The sequence below is a fragment of the Sminthopsis crassicaudata genome, chromosome 3 (genome assembly GCF_048593235.1).
Source record: "Sminthopsis crassicaudata isolate SCR6 chromosome 3, ASM4859323v1, whole genome shotgun sequence".
Lineage (NCBI taxonomy): Eukaryota > Metazoa > Chordata > Mammalia > Dasyuromorphia > Dasyuridae > Sminthopsis > Sminthopsis crassicaudata.
In genome coordinates, this window is record NC_133619.1 from 254,766,071 (window position 1) to 254,792,796 (window position 26,726).

The 26,726-nt window shown below is 33.6% G+C and overlaps 1 protein-coding gene across 1 annotated transcript; it reads right to left on the minus strand.

Annotated features, from left to right (window-relative positions):
• Positions 1-4,674: 4,674 nt before the first annotated feature.
• FAM3B (FAM3 metabolism regulating signaling molecule B) lies at positions 4,675-25,951 on the minus strand. Its single transcript, XM_074297406.1, is given in 6 exon segments — positions 4,675-4,775; positions 7,380-7,455; positions 7,458-7,518; positions 10,487-10,574; positions 13,514-13,564; positions 25,813-25,951. Coding segments are annotated over 6 exon segments (516 nt in total).
• Positions 25,952-26,726: the final 775 nt, after the last annotated feature.

Below are 26,726 nucleotides of genomic sequence, written 5' to 3' on the forward strand. Positions count from 1 at the left end.
TATTTTGGAAACATTTAACCCCTCTGGCTTAATTGATTATTAACCTTTGAAATAGAATAGACCTCTTTTGAAACATTTATTGCTTAACCAAGACCCTAGTACTTCAAAAGCCCATCTGTATTCCAAAGAAAAATAAAGGAATAAAGGTCGATGATTTTAGGAGGATAACAAAAGATGGGTGGGTGAATAGTTTCTATAATCTTTTTTTTTTTTTTTTTTTTTTTCTTTTCTTGACCATTTAAACCACCTCTTAGCCTCTGTAAAATCAGCCTCCTTTCTCTGATCTCTCAGGGAACAGACTGCCCACTTCTTCAGAGATTCTTTGTTTTTTAAAAATTATAGTTTTTTATATACAAAACAGATGCATGGGTAGTTTTTCAACATTGATCCTTGCAAAAACTTCTGTTTCAACTTTTCCCCTTCTGTCCTCCACCCCCATCCCTAGATGGCAGGTAGTCCCATATATGTTAAATATAATATATCTATATATATTTATACAGTTATCTTATTGCACAAGAAAGAAGGTAAAAATAACCTGAGAAGAAAAAACCAAAAATGCAAGCAAACAATAACAGAAAGAGTGGAAATGTTATATTGTAGTCCATACTCATTTCCCAGTGTTCTTTCTCTGGGTGTAGTTGGCTCTGTTCATTACAGATCAATGGGAACTGATTTGGATCCTCTCATTGTTGGAGAGAGCCATGTCCATCAGAATTGATCATCATGTAGTATTGTTGAAGTATATAATGATCTCCTGATTCTGCTCATTTTACTTAGCATCAATTCATGCATATCTCTCCAAGCCTCTCTGTATTCATCCTGTTCTTATAGAACAGTAATATTCCATAACATTCATATACATCATTTACTCAGCCATTCTCCAATTGATGGACATCCATTCATCTTCCAGTTTCTAGCCACTACGAAAGGGGCTGCCACAAACATTTTTGCACATACAAGTCCCTTTCCCTTTTTTAAGGTCTTTTTGGGATATAAGCCCAGTAGTAATACTGCTAGATCAGAAGGTATGCACAGTTTGATAACTTTTTGAGTGTGGTTTCAAATTGCTCTCCAGAATGGTTGTATTCTTTCACAACTCCATCAACAATGCATCAGTATCCCAGTTTTCTCAAATCCCCTCCAGCATTTGTCATTATCTTCCTTTCATTTTAGCCAATCTGACAGGTGTGTAGTAGTGTCTCAGAGTTATCTTAATTTGCATTTCTCTGATCAACAATTATTTGGAGCACCTTTTCATATGACTAGAAATAATTTCAATTTCTTCATTTGAAAATTGTCTGTTCACATCCTTTGACCATTTATCAATTTTCTCCTGAGATTCTAATAAAAGTTCTAATCTTCACTTTGAGAGATCTCTGAGTAGTCATTTTTGGTCAGGGGTTGCACACTTCTAAGTACCCTTATAAATTCTCTCTGGGCAAGGAGCCACCTCACATCACTCTGGGATAGAAGGCCCTTCACTAAAGTGTCCCCCCTCCCCACCTCTTGAGCTTGAACCCTGATCTTCCCTGCTCCCATAATCTTAAAGTTTAAATGGTGGGATTTTCTCTTCCTTGCAATTCATCCTTTCCCCAATAAGAGGCATTAGGGCAAGTACCTCTAATCTTGGGCTGGAGGGATAGTGCCTCAAACCAGCCCTTCCCCCCCAGCTCTCCACTCTGACCAGGAACCCCAAACCAAGAGCTCTACCTTCCTGCAAATGCTCACAGCCAGCAGCATCTCACACCACTGCTTCTGCACTCATGGGATGCTAGTTTCTTCTCACCCAGGGCTGTAGCTCCACAGCTCAGCTGAGCTAATGTTCTTAATCAGCTGAGGCTCACTCAGTCCTTCTAGACCTAAACTCCAAATAGACAAACAGTCTCAGAGATGAAAGTCTCTGTGGTTCCTGTTGAGGCTTCAGCCACACCTAGTTAGTAGGAAAAGTCTCCACTTGATCTTTCTGCTGAGCTAGCCTGGAGGTGTCTGCACTTCAGACAGATTAATCCTCATGCTGGGGTCTTTGTTCAGATCCTCTTGGGCAGCATCAGGAAGAACCCCACTCTACCCCAAGTGTTGTTTGTTTGTTTGTTTGTTTTTGATTCCTTACCAGTCCATGTTTTCACCAAGTTGCAAACTTGCTCTATCTATGGGGGAAATCTGGAGAGTTTACCAACCTACTCTGCCATCTTCCCAGAATCTTCCCTGGAGCTCATATTCCAATGGAGTAAAGATAATACATAGAAGGGAACTGAAATGAGCCAGTGCAGGGAGACAGAGGAAAGTCCCTGACTCAGATACAATACAGAAAAATTTCAGTGAAGATGAGTCAGCAATACATCCTGAAGAGAGCAGAGCTATCTTTGGCCTGGGCCTTCTCCTTAAACTAGAGGCTATTGGGAAAACCAGCCAATCAGAGAGGGAAGAAGTCATCTAGGATGGAGTGAGCTTCCATGGTCAAGAGGTGGCATAGCAGCCCAAATTCTGTAGAGATGAATCAATGGTGCAGACTAGAGAGGGATAAAAATTGCATTACCTATTTTTCTGTAGTATATTTGTATATATTTTTCTCTTCTCCACTCTAAATAAATTGTGACACTATCAGCAAGCAGTCATCAAATGCTTACTATATGTATCGTATTGTGGTTAGTGTTAAGAATGAAAAAAAAATGTTATGCAGCTAAATAAATTGTGACACTATCAGCAAGCAGTCATCAAATGCTTACTATATGTATCGTATTGTGGTTAGTGTTAAGAATGAAAAAAAATGTTATGCAGTTCTCAATGAGTGGACAACCTAGTTGGAGATAAAAGAGATACATTCATGTATCTTATCTCTTTTATAAATGTATAAACACAAAAAAGACAAATCACAGTTAAATTCACAGTGAAATCATAAGTCATACAGATAAGAATAGTATTCCTTTGAGACATGAATGATTTAGAACCCCCTTTGCTTCCTCCCACTCTGAATGTTTCCTATCAGACATTATGGCATTTTTTAATGACTGTGAAACCAGAACTCCATGGATATACTAAACAAACAACCTTTATCCCTCAAGTTTCTTCCTTTTACTGGACTTGAGATGTAAGGATGACTTTCTGAGCTCTGAAGGGATGCAATCTCTCCCCAACTGAGCCACAAACCCATGCCTTCTTAGACAAGTTTATATTTAGCTGCCTCTTAATTTTTTTTCTTTCCTTTGGTATAAATATATATTTTTAAAGCTTTTTATTTACAAAACATATGCATGGGTAATTTTTCGACCTTGACCCTTGCAAAACTTTCTCTTCCAATTTTTTCCTCCTCTTCCCCTGCCCTCTCCCCTAGATGACAGGTACAATACATGTTGGATATGTTAAAATATATGTTAAACCCAAAAAAGTTATCTTAAAAGAAAAAAAAAAACCTGAGAAGGAAAACAAAATGCAAGCAAACATCAACAGAAAGCATGAAAAGGCTATGTTGTAGTTCACAATCACTTTTCATAGGTCTCTCTCTGAATGTATATGGCTTTTTTCATCACTGAACAGTTGGAACTGGTTTGAATCATCTCATTGTTGAAGAGAGCCACGTCCATCAGAATTGACCATCTTCAAACAATCTTTTAAGTTATTAATTAGCTTATCTTTAGGGAAGTCTGGGACCTGGTCTGCCAGGTTTGGTTGCCATTTGGCTTCTAATTCCTCCCTCTTGATTTCTTGCCTTTACTTCTAAGGTTTCCCTGAGAAAAAAACCCCCAAGGCTATATATTTCCCCCTATAAAAGATCTGCTTATGTTGAAGATCTTTGCTAAATTCTTTTCAGAGCTGAGTCTACTATGACTATTCCCTTTCTCTCCTCCATAGTGCCTTCCCTTTAATTGTGCATTTGTCCTTACTCTAGCTAACCCTGATTGGTCTAACTGGCCAATTAATGACTTTCTCCCACCTCCTGGAATATTTCCTTTCTCTTGGTTAATTGCCAGTTCCCCTGAAGAATTTGTCTTTTTTCTTAGTCTAATTATATGCTCCTGCAACTCTATTTCATATTTACCACTGCTAGAGCCTATTTCATCCTTTCATTTTGTTTGTGACCTTTTTCCCTAAGTCAGTCTATCTTTTGCCAAAGAAAATGGCCATGGTGAATTTGTCACATGTTTATTTCGAACTAAGTATTGCTATGCTGCCCCCATCAGTAGTAAACATAAGATCTAGGTCTTTTGACTCCAGAGCTAATATTCTATCCACTCTACCATGCTGCTTCCTTAAACAGCCGAATGAATTGCATAAATAATAAGTACAGGGGTGCAGAAGTGGGAGGTAATAAAATACCTTATAGCACTGGAATTTATCATTCTTTGTCATAGGCAGTAGTTTAACATACTTTTAATATCACTGAGAAATTTCTATCTCAATATATAAAGGGTCTAAAAATCACAAATTATGTTAATAATGATAATAACAACACTATCCTTCCTCACCTTAGAAATATAAAGTCTTTTTGATCTGTTTTTACAATGATGCTTTATTTAATTAAATTCAACAAACATTTACCAAATGTTGTTGTACTAGGTATGCAAAGGTAAAAATGAAATAGTCTTTACTCTCAAAAAGATTACATTATGACAATTTTTGGAAAATTAAAGTATTTGAGATAATCATTTCTTTAAGTATATTAACTATGCAAATTTATTAAAAAGATTCAATCTTAGCTTGGTCACGGGGTATACATCCTTCTATCTGTATTTCAGCTAGCCAATCTGAGTATCTGTTTTAGATGTTATTGGAATGATCTGTTAAAAAAGAAAATGTAAATATCCATTTATTTATTCAACATATATTAATTGAAAGCCTGTCAAGTGAAGAGCAGTATACACACACTGTTTCTTAGGAGGGGATCTACTAAATATTGGCAACTGAGTTGTCATCAGAATATTGCTGGAAATAATCAGGTTACAGTTGAATTCAATTAAAGGAGCATTTCTTGATTATATAGTCTGTGTAAGGAGTTGTGCTATACCTGGTGGAGTACACAAAGATGAATATACTAAGTTGGAGAATTAAGTTCTAGTCCTGGTTCTGCTGTTGTACCAGCATAATTTTAGTTAAATGACTTCACATTCTTGGCCTCTGGATTCTTCATTTGTGAAATAAATGGGTTGTGCTAGATGATTTTTTATGTCCCTTCTAGACTATAACATTCTATGATGCTATTTTAGTTGGAAGAGGCATAGTGCTATGAAAATCTATAATATTAAGAAAGGGCAAGATAGACCTGAAGGACATTGAGCAATCAAATTTGCCTAATAAGTGCAGTAACATGAAATAAAGTACATCAGAAACAAGGGATGTCAAACTATTTGAAGGCATGGAATGATATGTTTTCCTAATAATCTTATACATTAAGAAGACTAATTTGGCAACAGTATGAAATATGACTTGAAGTAGAAATTCACTGGAGGGTCAGTCTGGAGTCCTGGTTATTATTAATAAGGATGTGAACTAGGAAAGTGACAGAAAGAGGAAAGGAGTAGAAAGAGAGTAGAGATCCTTTGGAGGTAGAATTAATAAGACTTGGTAACTAAGTGGATGTGAGGATAGACACAAAGATGAGAGATGGAAGAAATAATTTTGACTTTGCAGTTATAAGTTTGAGTAACTGAGAAAATGGTAGTGCCCTGTATAGAGATATTGAAATTAATATGAGGAGAAAATTTTAGAGAAGATAAATTCTCTTTTGGTTATGCTAAGTCTAAGGTAGTGGAGGAATATTTAAAAGAAAAAGTGTCTAAAAGATTTGTTAATTAATTGTCCTATAAGTCTATTAATTATCTCTGTGACTTCTTTGAACAAAGGCATCTCTTTCAGTTACATAAGTTGCCTTCCTAGATTAAAGCTCAGGTACTTGCTTGCTTTTCATTCCTAGTTCTTAATACAATAAATTATTTTTTTATTAATTCATTAGAAGTGTGGGAGAAGAGCTCATCCACAATTGTTGGCATGGTGAGTTTAATGATCCATCAATGGATCCTAAATCATAAAGGTAGGAAGAGAACCAAGAAAGATGAGGTTTAAGAAAACATTTCATTGGGCAATGAAACAATCATTGGCAATTTGGGAGAGAGTTGAATGATAAGATTAGAACCCAGATTACAAAGAACTGAAGAATGAATAAGAGGGGAAAAAAGTGGAGGTAACAAGTTTAGACAGCTTATTCTAAGAATTTAATTGAGAAAAGAAGGTGAGACATCCTGAAAATAAGATCTAGTAAAACTTTTTTAGTTTTGTTTTTGCAGATATGGTGATTTGGGCATATTTATAGGCAAAATGGAAGAAGCCAATAGATAGAGACTGATGACTTTAAAAAGAAGAGATAATAGGAGAATCAGGAACAGATAGGGAGTATGTGATCAGGGGTACATGTAAAAAGGTTGGTCTAGAGCAGGGATGTCAAACTGAAGTGGAAACAGAGGGATATTTGTGGGTCACTTACTGACTTGAGTATTAGAGGTCATATATTTGACACCTCTATTTTAGTATAGGGGGTGCTATTTCATCATCAGAAGTTGGAGTAAAGGGGGCATCTAGATGGCATAGTGGATAGCCTACCAGCCCTGGAGTTAGGAGAATCTGAGAATCTGAGTTCAAATCCAGTCTCAGATACTTAACACTTCCTAGGTGTGGGACCCTGAGCAAGTCACTAAATTCCAATTGTCTTGCAAACAAAATGAAACAAAAAGAAGTTGGACTAAAGGAGGAGATAGTGGGGATTATGAGATGACAAGCAGGAAAGTCTTTGTTTATATATTTTTAAAAGCTGTCTTACATATGTCACTATTAAGGTATTTTTAGATTAGATAACTGTATTTTCATACTAAGTGTGATAGAATATCAGATTTCCATAGATTTTTAAGAAATATGAAACTCTAGAGAAATTAGCAATGGTAAAGTAAAAAGACAACAGGATTTTGGAGATTCATGACAACTAAACTAGCTGTGATTTTGAAAAAATCACTTAGAACTTTAAGTACTACCAATTTTTCATCAAGATTGACAATAATGTACATCAACTACTAAGTCTGTGATGACCATTAAATTAGATGAACGTTAAAGAAGGTTATAACTACAAAATACTGTATGAATGTAAGCTACTGATATCATCAATGCTCCTATTGTTATGACTACCACAAATCTTAATTTTAAGTAGGAATTGGAGAATGATAATAGAACTCATACATGTCGTATAAGTTAATCATGCTACTAAGTCTTTTACTTTGTTATTTTATTGCTTTGCATTTATTTTGATGGAGACCTGGGAAAGGAATGACACAAATACTTCTATAACATTTTATTGAAATTATGTAAAAGATGGATTAAAAACAAACAAAAAATCCCACCTACTTTTTCTCTTTGAATGTCTGCAGGGAACTCAACACCTTTTCCTCCAAGAAATACCCATCTTGACCTGAATTGTATAATTTTTTTATTTCCTTACTGCCCAAATCTTCTATGGCACTTTTGGCATCATTCTTTAATCTGCATAGTAAAGGGAAAAGTATATTATCACTTAAGATTTATGATATCTAACACTTAATTCCAGAATAAACTAAAGTCTGAAGAGATGTATAGTATTTGCCAATCATTGAAATTTTCTAAATTATGTAATTATTCTTTATATAAGAAAAATTATCTTTTTTTTTTTTTTGTGAGGTAATTGGGGCTCACACAGCTAGTAAATATTAAGCATCTATGGTCATAGGTCCTCCTGACTTCAGATTTATTACTCTATCTACTGTGTCATTTAGCTGTCTCTAAATTACCTTTCAGGAAAACTGGCTACCCACACATCTTTGTCTTTTTCCACAATGACAATATAATAGTATTTACATTTCTGTTATCTTTACTCCAGTTGTCATAATCTATCTCTTGTAGTTTCAATTTCTAATTAACAAGACTGGTGTTCAAGTATATAGATGTTACCTTTCTTCCTTTCTGTCTTAAAGGAAGAGCTTCTTGTGAAGGCTATTCACTTTGTCTGTGCACTTGATCTCATCCCCTATTATCTTTTCCAAAAATAATCACTATCATTCATCATATATCTTCAATACCTCCCTGTCTATTTAATCCTGCACAGCATTGAAGAGTGATGTTATTAATCTTGACTTCCCTTGACTGACTCTACTACCTCTCTTTCCTTTTATGGTTAAATTTCTTGAAGAAACTGTCTAGCTCTAATGTTTCTCCTTTATGTCAGTACTTTTCTTAAACCTTTGGAATATTTGTTTCAGTTCTGCAACAATACTAAAGAGCTTTCAATCATCAAGTTCAATGACCCTTCTTCAGTCCTCATTCTTCTTAATTTTTCTGTAATATTTACCCTTTCTTTTTGGATAATCTCTCTTCAAAGATATTTGTTATTAGAGACTTCATATTCTCTTGATCCTCTTTTGTCTCCTTGTGTACCTTCCTCAGAAGTTACTTAGTCTTTTCTGTTTCTTAATGTGAGTGCTTTCTAAAGTTCTCTGTCCTTGGTTTTCTTTTCTTTTACCTCCCTTTCTGACTTACTGATTTTCATGGCTTTTTACAAACTTCTCTATATTGATGATTCCTACATATATTTCTTAGGTCAGCTTTCTCTCACAAACTCTAGGCCTAAAGAATTTCTCTTCTTGAATTGACACTTTAATCTTAATGTATCTGAAACTCTGCTAATCTTTCTTTAAAACCTAATCATTCTGATGTTAATTTCTGTCAGTGGTATTAACTTTCATATTTGAAAGCTTAGTGCTACCTTGGTTCTTTTATCCTAATCCATTGTTACATTCATCTATTCAGTCCCTTTAATTCTACTTTCAAAATTTTTCATATTTTTTTTTCACATTTTCCAATTTTCTCTGTTAACAGTATAGGACTGGCCCTTATTATTACTTATCTTGACTATTCCAATTATTTCCTAATAGGTTTTCTTACCTTTACTCTTTAAAAACCATTATTAGACATCTTCCTTTTGTTTAAATTTCATTGTTACTCAACTGTGCAACTCCCTGCAATATCTTCCCCTTTTCTATAACTAAATTTAAATGTTCTAACTTGAAACTGAGCTAAGTGCCTTGGTGCCTTTGCTCATGTTAATCTGGGTGATCTTTCTTCCCTTACCTCTATACATAATGAATTCCCATTCCTTTTTAAAAGTCTAGTTCAAAAGATAAGAAAACTTCTTTGATCCCCCACCTTACCCTAAGGATAATAATGAGTTTTATCCTCCTTTTTCATATAGAATTTTGTATACTTCTAATGTATAGATAATATATTATTTTGCATTACAGATATTCTTCTTTGGGGCCTATTCTTATCTAAATTATTTCATGATAATAGTAACTGTCTCAGCTAAGCTATATATTTATCTTCCTAGAATTTTGCATTATATTCTGTAAATAGAAGGTAATTAATAAATGTTTGTTGAATTATTTTGAATCATATTTTTCCCTTTTTTTTTTTTTTTTTGAAGCTGGGGTTAAGTGACTTGCCCAGGGTCACACAGCTAGAAAGTGTTAAGTGTCTGAGACCAGATTTGAACTTGGGTCCTCCTGAATTCAAGGCTGGTGCTCTATCCACTGTACCACCTAGCTGCCCCAATCATATTATTTTCCTATTACTCTGTGTCTGCTTTGCCTTTTTGTTGTTGTTGCTGTCGATTGTAGTGAGTTTAGGTCACTTAAACCAGAATAAAAGAAATGCCATAGTAAAAAGTTAATATAAATCTATAATTTAAGAAATACAGATGTACCATGTCTTAAAGTACATTCAAATATAGTTATTTTGAAATTCCAACAAAGGCAGAAGATAACAGAAAAAGAGGAAAAAACAAATTGGATTTGAATTTTGTTGAAATGGACTTTTGATATTAACTTGGAGAGCCTAATGAATGAGAAGAAACTCATCTGTTGTAAGTAAGGAAGTATCATTCATAATTATAATAATTTTATAATGTTGCATTCATTAGAGAAAAAAAAAAAAGGTTATCCTTGTTTTTGTTTGTTTTGCTCCAAATAGGTCTAAATGAACACTCCTAGTGTACGGTTATAATTTCTTAGAATGTTTTTTTCTTTTTTTTGTTTTAGGCTTTAGTTTTGCTATTGTAAAGTTTAGATATTTTATTTCATCTCATTAGGTTGGCAAAAATAGGCCTCCTGATCTTTATCCCTCTTCCCTCATCTCTGTCTCTATGTGTCTTTTTGCCTGTCTCCCTCTTTCTCTGTTTCTCTATATCTCTGTCTCCTTTATCTCTGTCTCTTGTCTCTGTCTGTCTGTCTATCTGCCTGTCTCTCTTTCTGAGTCTTTCTCCCAGATTAAAGATGGTCTTCTGCCAAAAGAATTATTTCCTTAAGGAAGAAACATCTACCTCTTTTGTCATGTGTCAATCACAGGGAAGTTCTCATAAGTTCTGCCAAGGGTCACATTTCCAGTTGCATATTCTCTGGTATCAGTTACCAAACATCTTTACCTGATGCTACCATCATCATGTATCACCATCAAAATTAGAGACTTCTGTGGAGCATTTTTAATGAATTGGGTCAATAGTCCAGAGTTATCTGTTAGTAAAACACAAAGTAATATTAGCTTTTATCTATAAAAAGAAGGTGTTGAACTTGATGACCTTTAAGAACTCTTCTAGCTCTAATATTTTATAAATCTTATTTAGTTTCTCTGTTAACTACACAACCACAAACAAAGCAAATGATATACTCTGACTGATACTATAAAGGTATTATTGAATTTGACCTTAGAGGGTAATATTAGGACTAGCTAGCTATGTATTTGAGTAATTCAATTCAATACAACAAATAATTAGTGCAGATTACTATGCTAGGTTAATTTTTGTTACTCTGGACTTCAGTTTCCTAATCTGTAAAGTAAGAAAGTTAGGCTAAAGTTAAGCTTCCTTCCACTTCTATGATTCCATGATCTAAGTGCAATCAAACATACCTTTTTGTTTATCTGAATTTGTAGTGTCCACGAACTATCTTATACAATAAGATGTATAATAAATACAGTACTAAATTACAGTATTGTAAAATTACAAAAATACAGTAAGATATAAATAGCAAAGATTGTTTCATTCTAAGAGTTACATTCTTTCATTGAAAATCCATGTTTTATATTTGTTAATTTTGTTTAATATCATGTTCTCAGCCCTAAAATTTATCAAAACTGCATATAATATATAATGAAATTGGTTGATTTGAGCATTATTGTCATTTCTTTCAGTGTATCTGTAGTGGGTAAAACTAATCAAAAAACTCTAGAAGCTTTGTGGTAGTCCCTGATTGAAAATAATAAAGTTCTGAATAATTAAAAGACAGCAGGAAAAGGAAAGAAGAAAAACAATAGGTTTAGATAATAAAATGGATGAATCAGTTTTTGAATAATCAGAAGATGACTTAAAATGGAATATGAAACACCATATTTTTTTTATTACTTTAAGGTTTATAAAGTGTTATACCAATATTATTTTATTTGATCCACACAGTAGTAATCCTGTGAGAGTAAAAATATAATTTAATTTTTATAAATAAAGAATTTAAGGTTTGGAGTGATTAAATGATTACTCAAATTCACACAAGACTCTGCACATCTTAACCCAAGTCTGTGAAGCAGCTTCATGGTACAGTGAATAGAGTCTGGGTCTGGAGTACCCAGGAACCCAGGAACTTTACCTGAGTTCAGATTTAGTCTCACACACCTAGCAGTTAACTTTGACTCTGGAAAATTCATTTTACCTCTGGATGCCATAATTATCTCATCTATAAAATGGGGATAATAGTGACATCAATCTCTCAAGGTTGTTGGGAAGACCAAGTAAAATAATAATTGTAAATCACTTGGCCTAGCACATAATAGGTACTGTATAAATGCTAGTGATTATGATTTCAACTGTTACTGTCTTCAAATCCAGTGCATTACCCCTGCTTACTTTTTATAAAGTTTCTCTGCATCCTAGAAAAAAGAATGATAGTCTGATCTAAGTAATTAGAAAGAAAAAAATGACATGAGGTAATCAAATTCATTCACATAGATTATCCACACAAATGACTGAAACATGAGGAAAATAACAAGATTTAATTATGTTTGTTGATTACATAAAAAAGCATTTGATTCTTTCAACCTAAAGATTCCTTAAAGATTATCTTCCAAAAAAGTATCTAGCATGTATGCAGATTATACATGTTTCTTTCACAGATGTAATAGAAAATATTTTATTTAACCATCTGATTATTAATATTAATTCATGTTCCAGAAATTGAGGTAATAGTATATAAATCGTGATTATACTGTTACTGAGTATTTGAAGGTGGATTTGAACTCAAGTCTAACTAATTCTAAGACCAGCACTCTATCCACCAAGCCACCAGGAGACATCTATATACATGTTTGCAAAAGATGTTTGCCACTCTCATGGAAGATATCCTATTTATGTATTCCCTAGAGTTTTGTCATTAAGAGGGATGGATAATAGAAATGGTATTCATGTAATAATAATAAAAGACCTAGAAGAATGTTACAAGAATCTTTTGTGGATACAGAGAAGGGACAAGAAACTATGACTGGGTTTTGATCTGTGTGATTTCAGGTGTACCACATAAGAGACATGAGATCACCCAACCATTGAAGATTGAACGAAAAAATATCTACACCCAGCTGAAATCAAAGAACATGGTTCCCTGGGGCTTGAGGAGACAATGTCATAATTCCAATACTTCTGAATACAAAAAAATTTATTGAAGATTTCAAATTTCCAAAGTGCAGGGACTGGAGTTATTAATTTGCTTTGCCAAGTGTGAATTTCCAATTCACACTATAATGTAGAAATTTAAGAAATTCTACTTGATAGATAATATTAGTGAAATGATGTCATTAATTATTTCATTGGAGAGATTGTAACATGCAAAAGAACTCAGCCTAATTTTACATGGACTTAGGAGGCAAAATGAAGAGAATTTAATAGAAGTTGCAAGGAGGAAAACTGAGGTTTGAAGTAAGAAAATAATTCTTAACCATTCATGTTACTCCAAAGTAGAATGGGCTGCATTGGAAGGGAGTTGATTTTGAGGTCTTCAAGCAAACATTGTGTAGCCATTTGGTGGGTAGTTACAGAAAACATTTTTGATCAAGTACTGTTTGTACTAAAAGTAGATACCAGATTCTTCCACTATAGATCTCTTCCTTTTCTTGTTAGATAGAGGGTTAGAAAAACAATAAATAGGAAAAAGTGTGACTTGTCAGAATGGCTTCCCTTCCTAGACATTGTTAAACATATGAAAGCATTTGATTTTCTAGACAAAATACAAAGGTTGAATATATCAAAAGCTGCACGTAGACAAATTTTAACGCCTATAGAGAAATTAATTTGGTTTGCTCAGTAGCAAAAGACAGATAATGGACTAAGAAAGCCAAATATTTTTAGTTTAATGATTCTTTGAATGGAAAAATATTTTATTCCTTCATATATAATATAGTTTGTTTTTCTTACCTTCTTCAAACATGTCAAAATATTGTGTATGTATAACTTTCCCAGTTTTATCTGAAAAGGAGAAAAAAAAGGTTTTAAAATAATGCATCTCACTTGAAGGATAATAATTTAATGTAATAATGTAATAATTTAGTGTACCTATAGTTTAATTGCAAGGAAATAGATATCTGTACTTGCCAAAATAAAGTACCAGTGCATTCAGGATTTATTGTCAGCAGATATGTCTACTACAGATTTGGACTAGGTGCATGGACAGCATTAACCTAGCTACTTTAGCTTTTAACTTTCCCAGCTCAAATTCACTTGGATTTAATTCAGAGAATATCTTGGGGATATATAAGATTAAAGGAACCCTAAATTAAATAGCAACCGATAGCAAAGGATTTTAATCTCTAGTTCAAAGATCAGGGATTGAAAAGGAAAGAAATAGTCTTAACCATAGGACCCACTGTTTGTTTTTTGTTAACTGTTATTTAATTCAGAGAATCAGTAAATGATTCTAACCTATAGACCTACAGAATCTAGGGATCAGAGATGACATACAAGGGAAGACAGGCCTATTGAGAGCAGTATCATCTGATATCTATATATCTATATCTTTATAATGACATCACTCAAAGATAATGGAATCATGTAGCATTGGAGGTATGTTTTTCCCTGTCACATGTATTCCTCATACATGATTCCTATACATTTTTATCTCCCTCTTTCTCCAATGATGGTATGTATATTTATGCATCACAATTTTAAATACCAGGAGAAATAGAAAATCTTGACAGGATGTGAAGCTTACAATATACCAGGAGAATATGATGTACACAATTATAATACAAAATAACCAATGATATTATTTTGCATTGGAGATATGTATAAAATAGTGTGTGAATTCTGAAAAGGAAAATATTATCAATTGTGAGAGGAAGGAACAGTGTTAGGGAGAGTGAAGGGAAGAATGTTTCCTAAAAGAGTTTACATTTATTTATATTTTAAAACATAGGTAGGAAATAAATAAACTAAAATTTGGATGGGGAGAGACGTGAGGGAAAAGAAGAGAAATGAAATAAGAATAACTAGACTATAAAAATTCACAAGCAAAGTTGTTAGTGGCATACTTCATGTCTACTAAGTCAGTAAGCACTCTTTCTACTACATAACAGCTTATATTCCTAACAAGACAAATATTGAAAATTTAGAAATAATCTCTTTTAGAGTAGAGATTATGTACATCTCATACCACATATATGTGCTTAGAGTTAAGAAAGAAACAAATAGGATGATTTTCCTCAAGATGAGGGAAATGTGTTCCTGTGATCCTTATAATCCTCAGTGTGTACTGCTATGTCTTCCACAATAGGCACTTATCAAATAAATACATATTGATTTATTAAATGATTGCTTTGAATATCTGATGAAACTCTTAAATAGAAATAATTGACTCTTTATTTATAGACATCATGAACGATTTCATTTTTCTATAGTGATTAATGATCTAATGGAAGTACCTATTAGCATTCTAAACTAGACTTGTCACATTTTAAAATATTTATATTAAATTAAGAGTTTAATGTGAAAATTGAAAAAAATGGAAACATGTTTAATAGTAGGTATGCAATTCAAGGGAAATATATATTTTAGTCTGAATTTCTCTCTTTAATGCAATTCCAAATGATCATCACTAAATAAAAGTAGCAAAGAAATATATTCTAAACCTTGTTTTCATTTATAGTTAAAACAATCAGACCTTTTGTGATCCTGGTTTGTAATTTGTTAGTACTTCAACTGCTTCGTTTAGGATGTTTGCTTCATTATTTTCCCTTTAAGTTAGAACTTTGCATATGGGTTATACCATTACTAAGACTTTTCCTTTTGAAGTTTCTTTCATTAGATGATCAGTGGATTCTCCTTAACGTCATTTTGTTTTCCATGTTTTAATTTACAATTTCTTGAAATATAATATCCATGCTCTTTTTCAAAATGATATTTTTTAGGGAGTCTAAGAACTTTTAAAGTATTCATACTTGACTTTTTTTTTCTAGGTCAGTTTTTAAAGAATTAAAAGTATCAGATATCTTACATTTTAATACTTTGATCTTCTAATGTTTCTTGATGTCTCATGAAATAATTTAGTACTTTTCTGCATATTCTAATTTTCAATCCTCTTAGATAAGGTTTACCATTTTTTCTTCTAAGTTGCTTCAAATTCATTCTTCCAGAACTTTTACTTAATTTTCATATCTCACTTTATTTTTTTCTAGATATTTATGTAGTTCTTGTGGAAAACCCAGTTTTCCTTTGCTTGTCTGCTTATAGTTATTGTAGAATTACTCTCTCTAGTTTTTGAGGGGTTTTAGGTCTATACTAATTTTTAAATACTAATTTCTTCTTTAATTTACTTATTTCTTGAAATTATTTTCTGATGTGGGGCTTTGTACCAGGTTCAGATTCTACCTCTATTATACTTTTGGGTGGGTCAATAGCATTGCTTTTTCCTTACTCTTCATTTCCTGATTTACTAATTTCTACTTCCTGAGGTAAAACATATGAAGTACTGCTACAAATTACAGAAGCAGAGTTGAGAGTTTAAAGGGATCTCAGAGAAATCTAGCCCAAACCATATCTGAACAGAATTCACAATACGACATATCTGGTCATCCAGCTTCTGCTTAAATACCTCCAAGGAGAGGATAGCCGGCACTTCTCAAGGTATCCCACTCCATTTATGAACAGCTCAAATTGTTAAGTCTTTCCTGATATCAGGCCTAAATTTCATTCTTTCTTGTTGCTGACCTCTGAAACAAAATGAAACCATTCAAATCCCTTTTCCATACAACAGCCTTTCAAATACTTGAAGACAATTTATTGTATTCCTGATGAGGAGAGCCTGAAAATGAAGGAAGGAACCCCAAAACTCTCTGTCTGAAACTCCTTAAAGGAGAAAGTCTTCTTGAATCCTGGCCTCTGTAGGGAGGCCCGAGGGAAACAGGATAAAACAGCTTTATTCTGTTATGCTGAGAGAAAGGCACCACCCCCATTGATAACACTCACTACTGATTAAGCTCCCTATTGATGTGAGCCCAAAGACACTTATTCAGTTCCAAGATTTTATATTCTGATTCCAGCTCAAATTGTACTCAGTCCCCATCAAGAGCTGCTAGCCTAGACTTCTATTATAAAAAGAGCCAACTTGGGGCAGAGGACCCAACATGCCATGCCATGCCATGCCAAGAAACCTCTCTCTCTCTCTCCTTGGCATAAGCTGCAACCCTCTGCTTGCTGAAATGATACTCTTTTTCAGCGCTACCCCCTCTTTATCTCTTTCTCACTTATTTCCCTAAACAAGACATTATACCTCCCTGTTGAGATTTCTCTACTAGAAACTTACTTTTCTGTCAGGACCTTGCCACCAAGGAATTAAGTCTTTCTATTAATGTATAACAAAGGCTGACTTCCCAATGTCAATAATAAACTTCTTTTGCCAGTCAAGCTTTTTGGGTTCATAAATTCCTTTACAAAGGACTTCTGAGCCTCCAGAAAGGGTTCCCACAAGTCCCTGCCCTGCACCAAATCCTAGGGGAATCAAGGGAACCGTGTACCAAACTTCTTCATTTGATTCCCTGAACCCCGAACCTTTCACTAACCTCATCATTCCCTCTGAGCCTTTTCTTTCATGGCTAAACATGCCCATTTTCCTTTAACTGATATTTATATTATATAGATTCAAGGTCTGTCACTATATTTGCCTTTCTCAACAAAGCAACTGTAATTCCTTCTCACTTAAATCAATGTCCTTCTTAAACTTTGATGCACAGAATAAAACTCTAGGTGAAGTTTTGACAAAGGCAGAATATGGTGGCACTGTGATCTTTTTATTGATAAAAAGTATATCTCTATCTCTTTTTTTATTTTACTCAATAGCATTTGTTAAGTAATTACTTGTGCAGATCAGCATATTCAGAAAGATGTAATACCTTAAGACATAATTCCTACAACTCTGGAGTTTATAGTCAAACAGAGGTATTGAAAACAGAGATAACTGTAATAGGCAATAATAAATGAACACATTCATCACAGGGGTGGATAATAAGGTACTGAATGAGGTTCAAGTAAGAAATTTACTTCTGACTGACAAGGAAACCCCAAAACTCTGAAAAATCCTTCAAGGAGAAAACCTCCTTGGACTTTGCCTCAGGGAGGGGACTCCACTCTAAGCACAAACAGTTTCATCTTTGTTATCTGGCTCAGTCCCCAAACCTATTGAATTCAATTCAAATTCTAACTCTGGCTGAAACCTAGCCAGGAGCCAATCTGGGACTCTACCCACAGGCCACTTTAGCTCAATCTCTCATTATGAAAGAGCCAAGCTGCAGCCCTCTTTTTGCAGAGGTTCCAAACATAGCAGCCTTATGTCTGGCATGCCAAAGGATCTCTTCCCACTGGAACACTGGTTCTGGTACCCTCTTCTCTTTACTTAACACCTTTTACTAACTAGATTTTAACCTTACTTTCAAACTCCAAAATAAACCTCTTTTTATCAATCTAGGCTTTCGGGTCTGTAAAATTCCTTTACAGGGGACTCTTGTGCTGCCACTAGACCTCATTTAACTCTATCCTTGCACCGATTCCAGAGAGATTGCAGGGGAGCTCTATTTGATTCCCTGTACCCTGAACCTGCCACTAGACCTCAATTAAACCTTAATTTCATTTGAGTATCCCAATTCTAAACCTCATCATGACTGAGAGATCAGGGAAAAGCTTCATAGAGATTACATTTGATACTAACATGATTCTTGTCTCTTGACACATACTGGCTGAGTGGCTCTAGAAAAGTCTTTTTACTTCTCCATACTTTAAACAATAAAGACTGAATTGCAGAGATGGTGATGGATGATCTGACAAAAGTATTGATAAAATTTCTCATTCAAGAGTTCCAGAAATCATTGAAATTGTGGATACAATCTTTATCCTTTTATTATCAGTTAGATTTCTAACAAATCTCAAACATACAATTCCTGAGTTACATTGTTTTGAACTATTTGTAAAATAAAGATAATGAGTACTATGCAAGAATCATTATGAATCCCAAGTAAATGCCAAACAAAATTTACAATAACTAAACAAGTGGATTATTTTTTCTCCACGAAAATGTTATGGTAACAAAAATAAAAGCTGCCCTCTTCACAGCTCTTTCAGCTTTGCAAATCACTTAACATATATTATCTCATTTTATACTCATAGTAGACATTTAAAACAAATGCTATAAATTACTATCATTTTATAGGATTATAACCAGAGATTCAGAGCCAATTTCAATCAATCAGGCACCGTATAAAGCATTGGGGACACAAAAATAGGTAGTGCTCTCAAACATCTCACAATCTAACAGGAAGAGACAACATGCAAACATATACAAGGCAAGATATGTAGAGGATAAGTTTGAGAAAAGTAAAAAAGGGAAAACCCTAGAATTAAGAGAGTTTAGGGAAGGATTCTTTTAGAACATGGTTATTTTAGTTAGGATTTAGAGGAAGTCATGGAATTCATTAATTATATTGGTGAAAGAAGAACATTTCAGGGATAGGGGATAGTCAGAGAAAATGCCCAGAGCTGAGAGTTAGAACATCTTGTTTGAGAAACAGACCAAAGAGTACATAGCAAGAAGGAAGGTGAAAGAAGACTGCAAAGATAGAAAAGGAATAAGTTATGATGGTTTTGAAAGCTCAGAGGAGAATTTTGTATTTGATGCTAAAAGCAAAAGGAAGCCACATTGGAGTTTATTGTGGAGAAGGGTAATATGGATATGCACTTTAGGAAAATCACCATAATGGCAAAAGGGAGGATAGATTATTATACGAAGTGACTTGAGAATAGGAAGAAATCCACTATCTGTCTCATAAGTAATACAGTCATGAACTGATGAAACTGGTAGTAGAGTAGAATCAGGGAAAGGAGTCCTATCAAATTCCTGAGATACATAATGGTGCTGATACCTAATCAGATAGGTTCAAAACAGAAAAAACAAAAATTATAAACCAATTTCTCTAATGAATATTGATATAAATATCTTAAACAAAATATTAGCAAAGAGATTGCAGCAAGTTATCGTCAGGCTAATACAGCATGACCAAGTAGGATTTGTACCAGGAATGTAGAACCAGTTCACTTTTAGGAAAACTATTAGCATAATTGAATAACCAAATAAATAGAAATCATATGATTGTTTCAATAGATGCAAAAAAAGCATTTGACAAAATCCAACACCCATTCCTATTAAAAACACTAAAGAGTATAGGAATAAATGGAGTTTTCCTTAAAATGATCAGTAAGATCTATCTAAAACTATCAACAAGCATCGTATGTAATGGGGATAAATTGGAATAATTTTCAATAAGAATAGAGGTGAAACAAAGTTGCCCATTATCACCATTACTATTTGTAAAGGGCTAGAATTGAGTAAATGCACTTGGATAATGGACACGTGATACTAATTGCCAATTGGACAGTTCCCTATTAACTTGTTTGAAGGTTGACCCTCCCCAGCTGTTCTATGCTGACTTGATTGGTGGGACAAAGAGGGGGAAGTGACTTGTGTGGGAGGAGTAGGAGAAACTTGGGTCGTGGAACTCACGCTCACTTGAACTCGTGACCTGGCCTTGGAGGGTGATGGTAAAAGATCTAGAATAAAGACGTTTAGTGATCCTGACTCTGGCTGATTTCTGGGAAGATAGAGTCCAGCAACTATTCAATATTGTATAAGAAATGTTAGTTTTAGCAATAAGAGAAGAAAAATAAATTAAAGAAATTAGAATAGGTAATGAGGAAACCAAATTATCGTTCTTTGCAGATGATACAATGGTATACTTAGAAATCCTACAAAATAAACTAAAAAAATTACTAGAAACAATTAACAGCTTCAGCAAAGTGTGTAGGATAAAAAATAAATCCGCAAAAATAATTGGCATTTCTATATGTTACCAACAAAGTCGAGCAGCAAGAGATACCAAAAAAAATTCCATTTAAAATAATTGTAGATAATATAAAATATTCTACTGCCAAAACAAAATCAGGAACTATATGAACACAATTATAAAACTTTTTTTTAATTAAAGTTTTTTAATTTTCAAAATATATGTATGGATAATTTTTCAACATTAACTGTTGTAAAATTTTGTGATGTAATCCCCCCCTTATCCCCACCCCCTCCCTTAGATAGCAAGTAATCCAATATGTGTTAAATAGGGTAAAAATATACATTAAGTCCAATATGTGCATACATATTTATATAATTATCTCACTGCACAAGAAAAATTACATCAAATAGGAAAAAAAAAATGAGAAAGAGTTAATTTTAAATAATTGAGGAAAAATGAGGAAGCAAACAACAACAAAGAGAGTGAGAATGCCATATTGTGATCCACACTCAGTTTCCATAGTTCTTTCTCTGAGTGTAGATATCTCTTTTCATCACAAGGTCATTGGAATTAGTCTGATTTGTCTCATTATTGGGAAGTGCCATGTCCATCAGAATCAACCATCGCATAATTTTGTTGCCATGTACAATGATCTCTTGGATCTTTTCATTTAACTTAGCATCAGTTCATACAAGTCTCTTCAGGCCTTTCTGAAATCATCCTGCTGATTGTTTCTTATAGAACAACAATATTCCACAAAACACTTTCTAAACAAATAAAATTCGATCTAAACAATTGGGAGAATATTAAGTGCTTATGGGTAGGACAAGCTAATATAATAAAAATAGCAATTCTACATAAATTAATGTACTTGAATAATCAGTGCCATACCAATCAAACTGCCAAGAAATTACAGCGCTTAAAAAAACAATAATAAAATTCATCTGGAAGAACAAAAAGGTTAAGAATTTCAAGGGAATTAAGGGAGAAAAATGAAACCATGTTTCATCTCTGATCTTATTGGGAATTATTTTAGTTTGTCCCCATTGCATAGAATGATTGCTGATGGTTTTAAATAGATGCTACTAATCATTTTAAGGAAAGATCCATTTATTCCTATGCTTAGTGTTTTTAATAGAAATGAGTGTTGTATTTTGTCAAATGCTTTTTGTACATCTATTGAGATAATCACATGATTTTTGTAAGTTTGGTTATTGATATAGTGAATTATGTTAATAGTTTACCTAATATTGAATCAGCCCTGCATTCCTGGTATAAATCCTACTTGGTCATGCTGTATTAGTCTGGTGATAATTTGTTCTAACCTCTTTAATATTTTATTTAAAATTTTTGCATCAATATTCATTAGGGAAATTGGTCTGTAATTTTGTTTTTCTGTCTTTACCCTACCCATATTTGTGTTATAAAAGGAATTTGGTAGGACTATTTTTCTAAATAGTTTGCATAATATTGGAAATAATTGTCCTTCAAATGTTTGGTTGAATTAACTTGTAAATCCTGACCCTGAAGATTTTTTATTAGGGAGTTGATTAATAATGTGTTCAATTTCTTTTTCTAAAATGGGAATATTTAAATAATTTATCTCCTCCTCTGTTAATCTGGGAAATCTATATTTTTGTAAGTATTCATCCATTTCCCTTAGATTATCAGATTTATTGTTTATAGTTTAGAAAAATAATGTAATTATTACTCTAATTTTTTTCATTTTTTGTTTTTCACTTTTGATACTAGGTCTTTCCTTCCTTCCTTCCTTCCTTCCTTCCTTCCTTCCTTCCTTCCTTCCTTCCTTCCTTCCTTCCTTCCTTCCTTCCTTCCTTCCTTCCTTCCTTCCTTCCTTCCTTCCTTTCTTCCTTCCTTCCTTCCTTCCTTCCTTCCTTCCTTCCTTCCTTCCTCCCTTCCTTCCTTCCTCCTTTCCTTTTCTTTCTTAATTGGGGTTAAGTGATTTGCCCAGGCTCACACAGCTAGGAAGTGTTAAGTATCTGAGACCAAATTTGAACTCAGGTCATCCTGACTTCAGGGCTGATGCTCTATCCACTGCACTACTTAACTGCTCCCTAGATTTTAATTTTTGATATTAGTTTTTTATTTACTTTTCATTTTTGATACTAGTTTTGATTTTCTTCTTTCCTTTTTCTAATCAAATTGACCAAATATTTTTACCTATTTTGTTGTATTGTTGTATTTTTTTCCATAAAATCAAACTTTGTTTATTAGTTCAATAGTTTTCTTACTTTCAGGTATATTAATGTCCCCTTTTATCTTCAGAATTTCAAATTTGGTATTTAATTGGGGGTTTTTAATTTGTTCTCTTTCTAGCTTTTTTAGTTGCATGCCTTAATTCATTGATCTTCTCTTTATTTTATTCAAGTAAGCATCTAGAGATATAAAATTTCTCCTAAAACTGCTTCGACGAGATCACATAAATTTTGGTTTGTTGTCTCATTTTTCATTCTCTTAGATGAAATCAATTATTGTCACAATTTGTTGTTTCACATGTGCATTCTTTTGGACTATATTATTTTTTCATCTATTTTCCCCTGAGCCTTTATTACATGCAATTTCTATTGCATCATGATTTGAACAAAGTTGCATTTACTATTTCTGCCTTTCTGCATTTGATTTTGGTATTTTTATTCCCTAATACATGGTCAATATTTGTGTAGATTTCATGTACTGCTGAGAAAGAAAGTATATTTCTTTCTATTCCCATTCAGTTTTCTCCAAAGGCAGCATTGCTTCTGAGAGAAGCTAGGGAAAGCTCAGGCAATGTCCTCTCTGTTCTCTGCCTTCTTGGCTCTGCCTTTACATGATTTTTAAAAATTAAGGCATGGTGTCACTTTGCAATTATGTTAATTTAGGATACAATATTGATTCAGTTAAATTAATTTCCCTATCCCTGTTTTAGTCATTCTGGTCTGTCACCCAGAAGCCTGAAGGAGGAACAGGTATAACAGCTTATATTCTGACTTTTTTATATTTAAATCATCAGGAAGCCATATCAATTATTACAAGTTCTTTCAGCTAATCAAGTTTCAAACGTATAAAATCATTCTTTTAGGGAAAAAAACTAACCTGGTATATTTGGGAGTAGAACTTATGAATGTTGTTTTTAATGGGAAGACATATGAAATCATCTAGAAAGAAATAAGAACAGCAAGAAAATCAATATTCACAATGACTCCAACAAATTGAAACTGAGCATTCTATAATCATGATGATTAAGGTTTGCCATGGAGAAAAGATGAGCAAGTGCACATCATCTAACATGTCAAATGTAGTTGATGTAATTGGTTGGTTTGAGTAAAATGATGTTTCCCCTCCTTTTAAAATATTTATTATGAAGTATGGCTCTCAGAATAAGAAGGAAATATATTCATAAATAAATGTGATATAAAAAAATTTTATAAAAATGTTTTTTTGTTTTTTTTTTTTTCCAAAAGAGAAATTTAGGTATTAGCAAAGTTTTAAGAGGGAACAGCATGCTCATTTTCAAACACCTGAAGAACCATGATGTTTAAGATGGATTAAGAATTTGGCTGAGTAGAAAAATGAAAGAACAGTTCAGAAAGGCAGATATCAATTGAATTAAAGGAAAAACTATGTAACAATTAGAATCATGGAAAAAATATACTCAGATGCCTTATGAAGTAATGAATTCCCTGTCCCTGAGTGTATTTAGGCAAGACTACATTTCCCACTCAGAGAGATTACTATAGAAAAGCTTCTTGATTTTGGTAACATGTGGACTATTTTCTAGGTTTTCAGATTTAATACCAGTTCCCAAATATGAAACTTCTCTAGAGAACTCTACTTAAAAAAAATGCTCTCACTTTTATTATTCTCCAAAAACTAGAACAAACTCAAAACAAATTTTATGTGTTAACATTGTGGAAAAAGGTCATATATTGGTCATATATTAGCCATTTTAGCCACACCTATGTATGCAAATATGAATCATTTGTCACTTACCTTTGAGTCTGAAGAAAAATGCATATGGCTTTCCGATTCAACTTCTGTCACTGAATACACTCAGTAACCTTTCTATCCACAAGGAAGTCCATTAAGTAAATTTGGCCATTATTCAAAATTGTTTCAAAGATTAACAAAATACAAAGGGCTTTCAGTTAAAAATTACATTCCATTTCAATGATATCTAAATTTCAGGTTTTTCTTTTTTTTTTTTTTTTTCATTAGAAAAAAAGGTATTTGAGTGACTGATGCTGATGAAGGAGAAAAAGAAAGAAAAGGAGAAAGAAAAAGCAAAAAAATAGACTTCAACTAGCAGGAGGAAGTTCAGAAAAAAGATAAAGACAAGTAGGATATTCTCAGAACAACTATGTTAAGCTTATATACTGAAAAAAATCACATAAGAATTAATGTACTATCCTCATTTCAGATAGTTTTTATATGAGATGTTCATGTCTGTCAAGTTCATAATAATAAAAAAGAAAACTTTTTTTTAATAGTTTTTATTTACCAGATATATGCATGGGTAATTTTACAACATTGACAATTGCCAAACCTTTTGTTCCAATTTTTCCCCTCCTTTTCTCCCCCCCCCAGATGGCAGGATGACCAATACATGTTAAATATGTTAAAGTATAAATTAAATACAATATATGTATACATGTCCAAACAGTTGTTTTGTTGTGCAAAAAGAACCAGACTTTGAAATAGTATACAATTAGCCTGTGAAGGAAATCCAAAAATGCAGGTGGACAAAAATAGAGGAATTGGGAATTCTATGAAGTGGTTCATAGTCATCTCCCAGTGTTAAAAGAAAACATTTTAAAAAAGAAAGCAATTAAACCATTGTGCCACAGTTCTCTTTTATTTTCCTGACTCAGTTTCCCTAAATTGTCCTGTCTGTTTCCCTGAATTGTTCTTCCTCAGTTCCTAATTGTTCTGCTAAATCCTGCAACACTACTCCTCCCTCCTAATCATGATGATCTAGATAAGGAGAAAGATCTTCTATCTTAGACGTCATCAGAATGTTGGGTGCTTTTCCCTATTATGTAATCCCAATTTATCAGATGTCCCCCTACCTCCCCCACAAGCCTGTCAGAACCCTATTGATGATAGCTCCATTCCTGCTCTCAGCATCCTGACTCTGCCCCTACCTTGGTCTACCCCCTGTATCTATATATATGTCATTGAGAACTCACATTGTTGCTGGATTCTTGGAGACCATAGTCTCATTCAGCCCTGGGACCAAACCATGAATCCATTTGGTCCTAGTAAATCTCTCCCTTTCAAATAAAATATTAAAAACTCTTTAATCTTTATCTTGCCTCAGTTTCTCTGGCTTTACATTTTGGAGGCTTCGCACTGAGATATTAGAAAATGAAAGCAGGATCAGCAATTAGCGACCTTCGGGTCTCTGCCTTGGGCCTTGGGGTGGCTGGAAATCTGGGTTCTTGGCCTGGAGAGGATGGTCCTCTGGATTTTTTCCCAGAATATCTGGGAAAGAAAGCATTTTGCAGCCACAGCCCAACAGTGGACACTCCATTTTGGCCACTGGAGAATAAGTCTGGATGTCTTAGGACACAATCTAATCTGTTCACCTGTTCTGTCTGTCTGTGTTAGCATCTGAATTCTCAGAATAATAACATGCCGACAGGTATTAAGTTCTGAGAAGAGCATCATTCCAGGACGCTGGATGATCCCCTCTAGTTTGGGCTGTCTTCTAAGACATGTCTGGTCTGATCTGACTTTGAGTGCCTTTTTTGGGCACTTATATATAACACATATATAACATTTATATAATTGGGCACTTATAACACATAATACAAAGTTATATGTGTTATAACTTTGGGCACAAGTTATAAGACATGTAACTTTGGTTATATGTGTAAAATGTTTTGTTTAATGTTGTAACTGTACAGTCTATGTCAGTGTGATTTGTGTTCTGTGTTCTGTGTGATTTGTCTGTCTCTCTTGCTGGTTAAAGAGCTCTGCAAAAGGTTTAGGAACAATGATTAAGAATTTGTTATTTCAATGTTGCAACTGTGCTTGGTATAGAATTTGCTTGTAATTTTAAACTTTTTAACTTGTTAAGACTGGCAGAAGCAGTTTTCACAGCTGGCTAGAAGGATTTCTAAGGGAAAGAGCAATAAAACCTTTCCTGAATCAAATTCAAGCCTAGCCTAGGCTGGGCTGGGCAGATAAGGCTTTTGGAGGACAAAGGAGTTTATGCTAATTGCCTTGAAACTTGTGGAGTTTTAGAGAACTAGCTTAAAGCTAAGTAAAAAATAAACAAACAAACAAACAAAAAAACTATTCTT